The 15,147-nt window shown below is 34.2% G+C and overlaps 1 protein-coding gene across 1 annotated transcript in view; it reads right to left on the minus strand.

The window, feature by feature from the left end:
• The window catches only part of NPEPPS (aminopeptidase puromycin sensitive), a 79,981-nt gene that overhangs the window by 21,662 nt on the left and 43,172 nt on the right, over positions 1 to 15,147 (minus strand). Inside the window, exons 3-11 of the mRNA XM_008570974.1 lie at positions 11,920 to 12,041; positions 8,526 to 8,633; positions 6,800 to 7,000; positions 6,248 to 6,344; positions 6,105 to 6,138; positions 5,148 to 5,262; positions 2,489 to 2,653; positions 1,548 to 1,652; positions 1,108 to 1,168 (exon numbers count right to left, since the gene is read on the minus strand). Of these exons, the coding sequence (XP_008569196.1) occupies positions 1,108 to 1,168; positions 1,548 to 1,652; positions 2,489 to 2,653; positions 5,148 to 5,262; positions 6,105 to 6,138; positions 6,248 to 6,344; positions 6,800 to 7,000; positions 8,526 to 8,633; positions 11,920 to 12,041 (1,008 nt within the window). The remainder of the gene's footprint in view (positions 1 to 1,107; positions 1,169 to 1,547; positions 1,653 to 2,488; positions 2,654 to 5,147; positions 5,263 to 6,104; positions 6,139 to 6,247; positions 6,345 to 6,799; positions 7,001 to 8,525; positions 8,634 to 11,919; positions 12,042 to 15,147) is intronic.

The raw sequence follows: 15,147 nt of genomic DNA on the forward strand, positions 1-15,147 counted from the left end.
ATTCAAAGTGTGAATTATAAACTACTAGTACTAGATTCAGCTGGGAGCTTGTTAGAAATGCAGAACCTCAGGTCCCACCCCAGACCTACTGAATTAGAAACATTTTAACAGACCACAGGTGATTGTTTAAACATTACAGTTTAAGAACACAAGTTTCTTTCCTCACATATATACATAATGTGTGTGTTTGTACATATATGCAAAAGAATCATAAAACTTGCAAGAATACATTTTTCACTAGCCCTGCTTTAAGGAACAGAGTGTCTGTCCATTTTACAAACTAAGACGGAAATTTACAAGGGTTGGTGGTTGTAGTTAAGGTTAACATCATGGCCTGAACAGAGAGGCAGATACATATTTTGAATTCAAATGCTATAAACCTCAGGAACAGCCCACACCTCTCTGAACTTTTATCATTCTATTAGACACTAATGACATTACCATAAACCTTCTTGTGTTTTAAACTATTTTTCTTCACGAAAGAAATCAAAACTCCTACTCTGGCTCTTTTTCATATTCAAGCAACTCTTACACTTTTATTCTTCCTTTTGACTCCAACACCCAATAATTTATAGCCCATCAAACACAAAAAATCTTAAAACTCTACTTCATTCAAACTCTGTAGTTACACATGTTCACTCTAAAAACAGTTAATCTGCACCTATTTTAATGGCCAATTATCAATATAGAGCAGCAAAACCAACCAATCATCGAAAAGAATAAGCTCCGGAAAGGTAAACAGAACACTTTAGACTCTTTAGAGTAGCAAAACACTGAGCTACGAAAAGCAGAATACCAGAGGATGACCAAAGAGATATTGGGTCCTGATTCATGTCGATCCAATAACCTACCATGGCTTCAAATTAAGTCAACTTTACGTCTTATCTTTTACATGGCAAATTAAGCATTTAGAACAAAAATAATGGGATGGCAGGTTAGCTCATGTGGTTACAGTGTGGTGTTATAACACCAAGGTCAAGGAAGGGTTCAGATCCCCAAACAGCCGCCAATAAATAAATAAATAAATAAAACAAAAATAAAATGTCCTACCCTGGACAGAATGACAATACTTTCTCTCCATTTCTATCTCAAGCTATTAATGATTACCTGTGGCTGCATTCTTTTGTTGGAATTTGGTTAAATACATGTTCATTCCTTTCTTAAAGTCCTGAGAAAACACAATTTTTAAAATCCAGGAGAGTCAGATCTCAGAATTTATAGTATATTTGCATATTAGTATCAAAAAGCAAATTTACTCAAGTATCAGTTATAATAAAAAACATATATCCCTCTGATGCCTGTTATTTAAGAATGCATACTTTTTGCCTTCTACTCTTCCTTGTTTTATACCAGCCTCCCGCCCCCCCCACTAAACATATTTGCATATAATTCATCTAAGAGACCACAATAGCCAATATAAAAAGAAATGAAAACAAGGCAAAAATTATCTAGGAACTTAATTCAAATAAAATCAGACACTTTTTCCATGCAAAACTCTTATGATTTTACCATAAAAGAATGAAAGATTTTAAAAATTGCCTTTTTACCTTATCCCCAATGTAGTCATGTAGCATTCGGATCACAGATGCACCTTTGCTATATGATATAGCGTCAAATATCTCATCAACCTCAGATGGATGGCCCACACTGACCTGGCAGACAGTGTGATTCAGGGTTATGACAGGAAGCAGACAGCCTGTAATACTGAATTACATAAAAAGCTTTCTAGGAAAACCCTTCTAACTCATATTATTCTGCCTTTAAATCATTCATAATGTAGAATGACGATCTTTAAAAGAGTGTAACTAATCCTACTAAAGTGGGATATATAACATGATCCCCATCATCTCTTACAGCCTGGGTTCCAGTCCTGACTCTCTACTACGAGGCAAATCACTATGACTCTGTTTATTCTTTGGGGATGGGGTAGGGAAGGAATGGAGAGATGAAAAACATTTGATTTCTTGCACTAATTGTAACGGTGTACAATTATATGGGACCCTAGTTAAATATGTCAAAGTAGGATTATAACTTTAGTTCTTTGGGTGAAAAATGTACACATATAAACTAATCAAAGTAAGGATAGGCTAAGTCAAGAGAATTAAAATATTCACAAAAACAGACAATGAGAATAATAAAATAACACGTCCAGAATTTTCCTCGAAAAAAGCAATGGAATTATACTGTTACTCAACAGGTATGGTTTCTCCCATACTATTCAATAAAAATGTATTTAGTGAATGCGTATGGGTACATAACACCTGCCTCTACAAAGACCAAATTTTTATACTGCCCACTTAAAAAGAAACATAAATTAGAACTTAGTCTTGTTAGATTTTCAAGACTGGAAATATGAACTATAAAAACAAGTGAAATTACCCATGCAATTTTCTCTTCTTTTCAGAGTCCTAAGTATCTCTATAACAAATTACTTATTTCCTTAAAAATGAGAGCAATCATAGGCCAAAGGTTAAAAAGTGTGACTCACTTCAATAGGATGGCTGTTATCTAAGGCATCAAGCTCCTGGGCACGGGTGTAATCAGCAGAAACAAATTGAGTCCAGATATCATACTCTGGGAAGCAGTGGTCTACACACAGATATTCAATCCAGGATGCAAAGCCTTCATTTAGCCAAAGATGAGTCCACCATTCCTTAAAATAAAAAAAAAAGACTGTCATTCCACTAATTTGAAAACTCTTACGTCCCTTCCACTATACTACAAAACGTACAACTTAAGGAACTAAATTCAATTAAAAACATTTAGCAAAGAACTCACATTGATGAAAAGAAGAGAAGCCTAAAAGAAATGCTAAGAAAGGCTAACTAGTGATATTAGAATTATGGCTGAGGGAGATTTTTAAAACATTGCTAAGTAACTTTTTACTACCGAAGCTAGAAAAGCAGGGCGGGTGGCGGTGGTGAGGAAACAAACCCATGTATTGGAAAAGGAAAAGAGAACAGATAAATGTAGGCAAGAGCAGAGATGAAAAATATCACTATATAAAATGTAATTTAGTAAAGGATTTCTCTTTAAAACGAAACAAAATAAAAAAGCCAGAAAGCTATCTGCACCAAACAAGAAAAACTGGAAACGATTTCCACAATGACCAGGAAAAATCACTGACTGATGAGTTGAACTTTCTAGATAAATGGAAAAGTAGTATTACTTATATAAAGATTATGTGAAATTAACAGAAATGTTATGGAAGGAAGTAGTTCAGTAATGAATGGTGTTTAAGCATTTATGGAATATAAAATTCTCACCTATTAATAATGCAGAATGACTGGAATGGACAAAGAACATAATGGGTGACAGATAATATCAATTTTTTTAAAAATCAACTTCAAAAAGAGATCTCAATCTAATTTTCATTAAAGTTGATTAAATCTCTTAGTAAAAGAAAATAATACAAGTGCAAGATAGAGGCCAAAGGACTCCAATGGTGAAAAACAAAAGAGGTTTTTGGAATCCCAAAAAGACCTAACTTTTTTTTTTTTTTTTTTAAGATGACTGGTAAGGGGATCTTAACCCTTGACTTGGTATTGTCAGCACCACCCTCTCCCAAGTGAGCCATGTGCTGGCCCAAAGACCTAACATTTTTAATATTAACTGATAAGTGGCTATTTGTCTAAGTACTCTGTGCTATTTAACTAGTAGCCTGTGCTAAGCTAAGCTGGTACAAAGCTAAAATTATTCTCCAGTTTATCTCTAAGCCCTTAGAATTTCAGTTCGTAAAATAATTAATATTTAATAACTAGAATGATTACATAAATCTAGTAAAAAGTTGTTTAAAAACAATGAGAATGGGGCCGGCCCGGTGGCGCACTGCTACAGTGCACCGCTTGGGAGCGTGGTGGCGCTCCCGCCGAGGGTTCGGATCCCACATACAGACCGGTTCCCGCTCACTGGCTGAGTGAGGTGTGGGAGCAACACCGAGGGTTGCGATCCCGTTGCCGGTCCCGGTCCGGTGCGGGCGCGACACTGAGGGTTGCGATCCGTTGCCGGACACAAAAGACAAAAAGGAAAAAAAAAAAACAATGAGAATAAACGCATTTCCTCTACTAAAATTTATTTGTGGTAGTTTCAAAATAAAATCATAAAAATAAAGCCCTCTCTATGATGAGCAAAAAAAATATGGTAGGAAGTAGCAAACCTACTGCATTAAAAGACTATTTCTGCACACATTTGAATACAGGCACTAACACACATAATTCCACATGAAATTATATTCCAAAAACATTTTTTTCACCCATATATAAAATTTTAAACATCCAAAGCAAAAAGAAAGGGTTTATTTCAAGGACTGACTTTAGAAACTCTCTCACACATGTAATAGTCGCTAGATGTCTTACTTTCTTGCTTATTTCTGTAACATATTGACTCATCCAACATCCAAGTCAGGTTCTGCTCTTTGGCAGCCTAAAATGCTGACAGGGAATTCAACTGGCTCCAGGATCTCCAATTCTCTCATCACATAGGTACTTCTAGTTCACTTATTAAACCCTTTATTCCCAAGCTCTAACATGGTTGGCTTCCATCAGTAGTATTTATTTAGAGTGAGAATGAAAGGTCAGGACTAAAGGACAGACATCATTCACTGCAAACATTATAAATAAATGAGAATTTCAATGGAACACTTGGAATTTTAACACACATTTATTATGCAGTTTCTTTACTTTTATTTCAACAAATTTCAGCTTAACACTTTAGGCAATGAACAAACTGACCTCTAAAAACATCAGTTTGTTATTATTTATTAGGTTACTTTTCAGCTAGTGAACTACACAACAAATGACTCAAGAAACTACAGTTAGCCTGAAATCTCCCTGCATGATTCACTCATCTTTACCGAAGGGGAATTTTTCTCCCTAACCCAAATTAGTATCTTGACTTCCCCATTTGTGGAGAAATTCTAGAACAGTTTAGGAAATGTTTTCTGTTGAATAAAGATTGTCCATATGCTCTTGATAATCACAGAGATTCTGATGAACGCTTTTCAAAGTGGATCTTTTAAAATAAAATTTTTCTATCACTCAATTATTTTTTGGTACAATGTTACAGCCAAGCCTGAAACACTATGTAGCCAAAATAATGTGCAACAGGATGAAAATAAATATATTTGAGCACTTAAAAATATTAAATACCATAGTAACAAGATTTCCAAACCATTGATGGGCGAGTTCATGTCCCACAACCAGAGCAACCCACTGGCGTGATGAAGAACAGGAGTTTTTTGGATCAATAAGCAATGCAGTCTCCCTGTGTTTAAAAAAAAAAAAATTTAAACAATAAAAGTACTGCAATAAAAGCAGGCATGCACAAGTGGGGGAAATTCAGATGGTAAATAAGATGGGTCAAGTTAGGCTTTAGAGATACTGAGAAAACATTTTCTCTGCATACACAGGAAAGAAAAAATTCAAGGAAGATTAAAGACTACTCCAACAGAATTCATACAACAGAAGATCAAAGATGCAACACAAATTTAATGATCAGTTTGTTGACAGGACAGCTGCCTGAAATTTTGGAAGAATTTTGTCTAAGGGATTAGGGATTACTGCGCTAGAGAGCGAAAGAACACAGTCCTTCCATTAAATGAGGGGAGTGGCAGGGGAAGACACATTCCGCAATCCCAAGAAGAACACTGAGCTCATCTAAGAAGGCAATTGAAAGGAAAAAGCAAAAACTTGTTTACATACTCTGCTTTAAAATTATACAACCCACATGTTTGTGTTGTGGTGACAGACATGTAAAAACTTGGCTAGGAGATACGAAATCAGGGAAGGTTCTTCAAGCTGGATAAATAACTATGAAACTACTGGAAGGAAGGAAAGGTACTGAAATGAGAAACTCAGCAAAGAATATACCTAAAAATGTTACTAATGCCAGATGCTCTCTTTAAAATCTCACAACCTCCAAATAATAACACCAGGAGGGGAGGGGATGACCATCTGCATTCTTGAAATGTACACGAAAGTAGGGGGCCATAGGAAAACTTATACCAGATCCTAAAGCAGAAGTTACTCAACTGTGATTAGGAGTGAAGCCTTTATAAGACCAGTGATTGAAAAAGATAAGGCAGGGTAAATGCATCAACAACATACCTGTAAGTAACAAGGCCCCAGTTCTCCATGGCACCTTCATAAAATAAATATAAACATTTATTGATATATATACATTCTTCTTCAAAACCACAAAATTCAAAAAAAGTTAATACAATTCAGCAATAAAATGAAATTTACTTTACCAGCTGCAAAGTCTGCAATAGCAATGAGATCAATTTTAGGTAGAGGATAAGGAACATTGAAGTAGTCCTTATAAAAAGGCAAGGTTTTAGCAGCAACCTATAAAAGTGCAAACAAAAGAACCACCTGATAAATATTTAATTATAGTTCATACAGAAATCCACAAAGGAATCCTGTTGCAAACCAAAGTATCTCAAGTAATTAGAAACCAATCCTGGGGAACCCTACCTCCAAAGTCTGCCTTAGCCTTAAGCTTTGTATACGGTGGCCAAACTTTAATCCATTTATAACCTGGTATGAAAAATATAACTACATATTTTCCCATCCATTCCCTAGATAAATAAATTCCTCTCATGTTCTCTTAATCATTATTTTATAAAATGTTAATGCAACACCACGGTTGTTATTTCCAAAATTCTACTAAAAATAAAACCAAAGTAGCACAACAACTTTCAGATTGAATTATAAATAACTGTACTAATAATTATCAGAAATGTAAATTCCCCAACCTGGAGTTACGGACTGTTGGAACAATCCTCTTCAAGTACATTTACCTCTAACGCAAATTTTCCTTGCTCTGCTTTGCCAACAGGGGTGTAAACACGGACACACACACCATCTTTTGACCTTGTTTCTACAAAGTCATATTCACCCACAACAAATGCCACCAGATATGTAGACATAACAGGTGTGCGGGCAAACTTCACTTCCACTAAATTTTCATCATCAGGGTATGGTTTCCGGTCAATTACATTCTTTAAAAAAAAAAAAAAAGGAAAATTTAAACAGATTTACATTAACACCTTAGAGCAAACACTAGCCAAAAACTGTAGGCTTTATTGCCTCTCCTTCCCCCTTTTCAGCACAGCTTACTCATCCCAACTCATCCAGTGCTTTTATGATGTCAAAAACTCCTGAGATGGAAAGTGTTCTGAAAAAGCACTCATACAAAGAAATTGGGGGCCAGGGATGTTTTAAGACCACAATTCCTTTCAAGTGAAATAAGGATAGGAGAAAATGATTATCAATAAAAATAAAATTTAGGGGCCGGCCCAGTGGCGCACTGCTACAGTGCGCCGCTTGAGAGCGCCACGGCGCTCCCGCCAAGGGTTCGGATCCCACGTACAGACCGGTTCCCGCTCACTGGCTGAGCAAGGGGCAGGCGCAGCACTGAGGGTTGCAATCCCGTTGCCGGTCCCGGTCCGGTACGGGCGCGACACTGAGGGTTGCGGTCCGTTGCCGGACACGAAAAAAGACAAAAAGGAAAAAAAATAAAAATAAAAATAAAATTTAATTGTAGAATCTCCCATTACAAAGGATATAGAATTCTAGATATAGAGCACTCTCTATACCACAGCTGGCTCTAAGCAAAAAAAAAAAAAATTATTTTTTTTTAGGTGAGTCAAGTGAAGCAGTGGGAGTGGAGAAGATTCAACTAGTTGTAAACACCACTGCACTTAGACCCACCTCTAAACAAATTGGTGAAGAAATTTACACTTTTGCTTTGGAATCCCTAATTTCTCTTTGATGTTCTCCCTTTTTTTCCTATTCAGGCTCTCAGTTTCTTCAAGCTCTATCCTTTCTTCCAAGGAAGACTTATTCAAGAATAGCCCTGATAAATTCATTCACACTAAAATGTAAATGAATATTTCGGTTTAATATATTAGCCTCCTAAGAATATTTGAGAAGAGAATGATATTCTATGTATGAAATTTTCTCCACCAATAAGTACACAAAAGCCAGTTATTTCAAGGTACAGAAGGCTTTTCCACGTTCCCCAGAGTCATACAGCTGCAGGCTGCTCTATGTCTTAAACAAGGCAGTCCTAGACAACACATTTCCAGTGGTGAATGCTTACTCTTATTTACTCATGAGATCACTGACATCAGTGAAGACAGCATATTCCAAGAATACAATCAGCCAAAAACTAAAATACACTTCATTATGCAGCTTTATCTTTTGGCATTTAATAAGAAAGTCAGGACCTTTTTCTTTAAGGTAATAGCTATTAAACTTGTCACTTATTTACACATACAAATTAAAAGAAGTATATAATCTTGTTAATGTATTTAACAAGGAATTTCTTCCATGAGGTGAAAAACCTTTCAAAAATAAGGCAATTTTTAAAAAGGGGGTCATTGGAAATAAAGAAAATTAATATTTGTGTTCCTATTATGAACCAAGCACTGAGCTAGGTGGTTTCATGTTATCCTATCTAATCAGCCAACTAAATATGACAGACTACTAAAAGTGTAAATAGACTCATAAACACATACATACCATGTTTGATAAAGCTACTCTGTCTTTAGGAACAACCAATGAGATATCAAAAGTTGCTTTGATGGCAGGCTCATCCCAGCAAGGAAAAGCCCTCCGGGCATCAGTAGCCTTTAAAAAAGAACATAAAATATAAATACCACTGAATTAACCTAATAGGCAATTTCATGAAGCAACTGCCATTTCTACATTCATTCATTCATCTATTTAAGTATTTATTTTCTACTAGGTGCCAGGGAATGAGCAAAGTGTTGACCACAAAGACAACACAATGCTTCCTACCACTGCCATGCTACTAGCAATTATCCAAGAACTATGTCTGTTACAGATCTTAACAATATATTAGAATCATTTACAATTATACTATTGTTTTTAATAAAACATTTCAACCTTTGAAATTTAATGCAAATGGATTAATCAATAATGTTAACATAACACAGCACAGAACAGTCAACAGTATGCTGTTAAGGATTCTGAGTTGGGAAAATATAATAGGTTGCCTCTCTGACTTTCAATCTTTGATGTGCTTTGTTCTCTATCTGGAATGGCTGCAATGGGAATAAAGACAGATGTTCTATCAATTCAAAACAGGTCATTTGTTTAATGACATTTCCATATACAACATATAAAACCATTGTCACTTGACCTACTTAAAGATATCTAATTCTTTAAAAATAAAAAATGAACAAACATTAAAGCAAAGTAAAATTTAGTGGTTCTGTAGGATATCAGTTACAAAAGAAAGAGACAGAACAAATGACAAGATTCTGTATCATGAAAAGAAATAAAATATGCAGAATTAGAGGAAGTATATTACTTCTGAAAAAGGGTTTCTCTAAGGAAAAAATGTTAGATGGCTGATTGCATTCTCAGAGAAGTTAAATAAATCATGAATTCTATCAATGTATAAATAAGACATTTGAAAAGAAAATAGTGTAAGAAAAGAAATGGTAGCCCAGAGAATTTTAAATTAGAAGCACTAACAGTAGAGAAGTGAATTTATAACAAAGTAAATTAAATAATGACATGCATAACAAGATTTAAAAGTTTCTAAGATATCCAAAGGACAATGCAATGAAAGCAATCAACACATCTGAGGGCTAGATTCTAGAGCTAAACCTATTAACTGACGTTCCTGAAGAAGAGATCAGAGCAGATACCACAATGAAGACGTAACAGGAAAATTTTGCTACACTGAAAAAAGGTATGAATCTGAAAATCAATAGGGTTCACCAAGAACTATGCAAAATTAATGAGAAGTGAACACATGGTAAAAAAATTTTAATTTTCCTGATCAAGAAATAATTTAACAAGCAAACAGGAAGAAAATAAAGCAAAACAAACAACACATAACCCACAAAGGCAGAAGAAATATTCTAGTCTGTGACTCCTTCTCTTGACAAAATGAGATGAGGAAGACTTTGGTACAATATTTATAGACTTTTGAAAGGGAAAAATTGTAAACCAATTATGCTACTCTTATAGTTGAATAAGCTGGGCTTATTACCCATTGTTGAAAGGGAGAACTCACACTATAGAGAACCATGGGGTGTCTCAGTAAGAGTGTAAGGAAGAACCTATTATTACATGACTTGGGATTTTGTTGGGTGATATGGGGAAGGGTCTAAGGAAGCAGGGATTCACTCTAGATCAGATGCTGTCAGAAAGGGTGGACAATTCTATGAGTGGGTATCTCAGTAAATATTATCCATATGGAGGAAGACTAGAGCAAGTCTAAAATTGTAATTGGTAAAGAAGCACTAGTCACTCATTTTAAACAAGACGGAGATATTTGGTATTTTGTGGATAGCACAGTGACCTTATTCTTCTCTGTGCTTAGATGAAATTACTAAGTGCCCTTGTTCTGTCTCACTTTATCATGGTCTCAGAGTAACCTTGTCTGAGGTTGGTATTCTGTGATATTGTTTATGTCCAATAGGAGAACAACATGAGCTAGCTGTGAGTGCCAGGACAGCCTATGGATGTCAGGAGTTGCTCTTTTCCCACCAACAATTCTATATACTCAGTAAAACTGGTCAGGTATAAAAGCAAATGAAAGAGCTTCAGATACACAAAGGCTCAGGAATTATATCACCCACATACCCTCTCTTAAAAAAATTGTTTGGAGGGCCGAGCCCGTGGCGCACTCGGGAGAGTGCGGCGCTGGAAGCGCAGCAGCACTCCCGCCGCGGGTTCAGATCCTATATAGTGATGACCGGTGCGCTCACAGCGCTCACTGGCTGAGCGCGGTGCAGCAGGTCTCAAAAAGGACAAAAAAAAAATTGTTTGGAGACATACTTAAGCCAAGCATTTCAGGATGAAGCATTCAAAAGGGCTAGAGACAGGCAATGGAATCATTCAAACATAGAATTAAACCTGAATATCTGTGGCAAATATTATTTTTAAATAAAAAGCAACATAAAGTTCTTAAAAGAGATTTATCAGATAAGACAAACAGTAATAAACTCGATCCAAAATTTCAGGTTATACAAAACAAAAACTATACAGGAATATGGGCATAAACATAAGAATGACTATTATCAATTGTTTCATTATCCATAATAAAATGTACAGAAACATACTTACTTAGATTTTACACTTAAAAGTGCCAATAGCAGATTATTCAAAACAATTTATATAACTTGCAAATACTTGAGGAATAAAAATCAAAGAAAGCACAGATATTACAAGTTGAGTATCCCTCATCTGAAATTTTTGGGACCATAACTCTTTTTGGATTTCGGATTTTTTCAGATTTTGGAATATCTGCAAAATACATAATGGTTGAGCATATCTACTTTGAAAATCAGACATCTAAAATGCTCCAATAAGCATTTCCTTTGAGCATCATGTCTGTACTCAAAAAAGTTTTGGATTTGGGAGCATTTTGGATTTCAGATTTTTGGATTAGGGATGTTCATCCCATATAGTAAGATAAAGAAAGGAAATGTCAAAAAAGCAAAGAAAAGCTATAAAACAGCTAATAATGCTGTAGGAAAAGACAAAGGTATCAAATACTAAGAGGACGATTTTAATTAACAAGGGCATACAGTATAAAAGCAATTCAGGTATTGAAATTTTGTGTGTGTGTATATGTATGTTGTACATATGTATGTATATGTGTATGTGTATGCAGGAATGTTTTAATCATTCCCCACAAGCACCCTTAACTTCCTTCTTTCTATAGATAGAAACAATGGCTAAATATAAAATAAAAATTCTAAAATCGCAAATACAATTATGGCCAAAGGCACACAGCCTCAAATAATCAATCCAAATAATAGAATAGAGCTTTGTTAGCATGCCTAATTTAAAAATCATAATTTTTTTTCCCATGGCTGGTTCGTAAAGGGATCTGAGCTAGAATGATAATATTTTAGAAAAGAATAACCCATACCTCAAACTGTGTTACAGCAGCATAGCGCACCTCTCCAGAAGGGGTAGTATATTTACTCCTATAGAAACCTTTCATTTTATCATTCAGTTCTCCAACAAAATCTATCTTTAAGGTTCCTGTACCTGTGATTGAAGATAAATAAAAACCACTTTTATGAAGATGTTAAGTACATTTATCAAAAATATGTCCTCAAGACATTATACTCAGTTAGTTATTTACAATGTTCAAATCATTCCTTGCTTTCTCAAATATTCCTTCTGGCACTGGAGAGAATACAGTATTTACTAAAGTAAATGGCAGATTAATCCTAAAATAACTCTTAAAGGCATGTTTAGGGTGAAAGTTACTTAGAAAGTTCTTTAACTTTGTTAACTCAGTCCCAAATTACTAACACATGAAGATAAGAACAGGAAAGAAAATGAACATTTATTATTAAATGCCTGACACATGCTATTGTGCATGGTGCTTTTAAAATATTTATAACTATTTATAAACTTAGAAGTAGATATTGCCCCCATTTTTTTTAGTTAAGAAAACTGAGGCTGAAAAGTTAAATAACTTGTCCAAGATCATACAATTACTAAGTAGCAGGAATAGAAGAATGGGATAAAATGTTTTAATCCAAAATTCATGCTCTCTGCCTATTACACCATGTGAATGGGTCCTCTTAGACAACTTCATGTACAGGAAAAGAAAGGTAGCCAATTAAGCTATCATTAAGACAAGACACTATCTGTTCAATCCAAATGGAATACTGATTGCACACCTTTGTAAAGAGCAAATCATTGGGAAGACCAATGATTTGATCAGCAAAAAGACATAAAACAAACTCTTACAGTAACCTCAATCATTTGAAATCTGATATTAAAGAAATATATAATCAATAAATTATTAAATGCAAATAAAAGTACAATCTAAATATGAATTCTATTGTTGGCATAAAACAAACTCTTACAGTAACCTCAATCATTTGAAATCTGATATTAAAGAAATATAATCAATAAATTATTAAATGCAAATAAAAGTACAATCTAAATATGAATTCTATTGTTGTATAAGAGCAAAACCAACCTAGCGAAAATGTGAGTTTTTGTGAGTATATATACTTTCTTTTATAACAGAAAGAAGATTATAATTATTATCTAACAGTCATCTGCTAAATTCAGATGCATGGCAAAATAATCCCATTGGACATTTTACAAATCAAGTCACCAAAAAAACAGGAAAATGTTAACTTTGTAACTGATCCTTTTAAAGTGTCTATTTGTAACAAAATCTAGAGCATGGGAATCTAACAAATCAAAGATATGGAATGACTATAAAGTAATTAGCCAAAAATACCAAACTTATATCCTAATGTTTTAATCTGTCATTTTGGAATACTGTAGAGCAATGACATTTGGCACTGTTCAATATGTTCCTGACTCTCTCTCTCTCTCTCTGACATATTCTTTTGGATGATCTCAAAGTCAAATCTTCATCTTCTAAAACTGAATTTGCATTCTGGAAAGGTCCAAAAGTGATGAGGAGTGCAAGTCTTTGAATAAATGAATGATAACTGCAAATGTTTCTAGATCAAGACAAAATGGGTCTATAAGTAATAAAACTGATTTTCTTATGTTCCTCAAACTAGTCCTGAAAGTAATTTAAGTGGGAATTTCAGACCTCTGCAACAAAATCACCACTAAAGAAAGTACCACATTCTTAAATTATGCTGGGGGGGGAGAAAAACCTCAATCGAAGCTCAACTGAACAAACATTTGTGATGGTTACTTTTTAAAAGTCAGACATCTGTGAATATCTGAAGGGGACCATGAATATTTTCTTAAAGAGAGTGACAGATTAATGGTACAGTAAATACAAATACATTAAAAGAAGCCATAAGAATTCCAAATGATTGATACTAAAGAATTAAACTATAAGTAATAAAAAAATTTAGGGCTGGCCGGTTAGCTCAGTTGGTTAGAGCACAGTGTCACACCACCAAGGTAAAAGGTTTGGATTCCCATACCAGCCAGCTGCCAAAAATAAACTTTTTTAAAAGGAACTTAGGAATTCCTAAATATTCGATTTTTTTTTTAGGAGTCCACTTAAATTTTTTCTTAAAAACTGGATGCATTCACATTAATACAGTTTGCAAGGAAGATATAATAAATTATAATAACCCACTACCTTTAACGGGAGTTGTCTGATGGAATTTTGTTACAATTCCATAAGTGGAATTGGCCAGTCTGTTTTCACTAAGTCAATTGTTAAGATGTTTTTAAATATAACTCATATTTCATGATAAATCTACTTTCAACTTTTCCTATTTGGAACAAAAGTGTATTTAAAACTTGTAACTAAATAAGAAAGGCTGCTTACACTTTTACTTGGTTTTAAATCTCCAAGGCCATCAAACCATAACAAGATATTGACAGTGACCACTTCCAAAAAGTGGCGTACTAAACAAAATACAAAGTATTGGAAAGTGTTATTACCTGAAATTCAAACAAAACACAAGTTAAAGTTTTTAAAAATCATTAATAAATTTAGTGTTACATTATATGAAACTAATTACAAAGTATTTACTAGTAATATAGTAGAATTTTAGGATGAGTAGGATAAAAATAACTTTTTGATAAATTTCTCTTATCAAATTTACACCATATTAATGAACTGATTGCTAGATTGTCTAATTTTATACCTATTCACACACACAATTTACATTGCTTCCTCAAATTAGATACTTTATTTCAATTCCAGTGTATGCAATATTTATCTGTTTGGAGTAGTAAAACTTAAAACATAAACTCATTTATAAATTAAACAACTAAAAAATTGGGACTTCCACCAAAAACCTTAAATGCAAAACCTTTTGTAGATCTTGAAATATGTTAATAATAAGAAATTATTCAGCCTACTAAATGCTTTAAAATTAACAACATTAATTCATATAAAAAGAAAGTAAAGGTCTTTGCCTTTCTGTTATCACTTATTAACCTGTTTGTCACTCTTCAAAATGCTAGGAACTACTAGTGTTTCTCAATATAAATACCACTCTACAGGACCCTTAACCACTGATTCTGAGGTTGTTAGATCTGACAATGATTATGGTAACTCAACCACTATGCTAGAATGGTGTCAACTTCAGAAAAGATGTTTTACTTAGCATATATTAGTTGGCAAGATTGTTAAGCTTGTTGAGGTTAAACACAAGGTTACTAATGTCCTCCTAAGATATGTTCA

This window comes from Galeopterus variegatus, unplaced genomic scaffold (genome assembly GCF_000696425.1).
Source record: "Galeopterus variegatus unplaced genomic scaffold, G_variegatus-3.0.2 Scaffold649, whole genome shotgun sequence".
NCBI classification, from domain to species: Eukaryota; Metazoa; Chordata; class Mammalia; order Dermoptera; family Cynocephalidae; genus Galeopterus; species Galeopterus variegatus.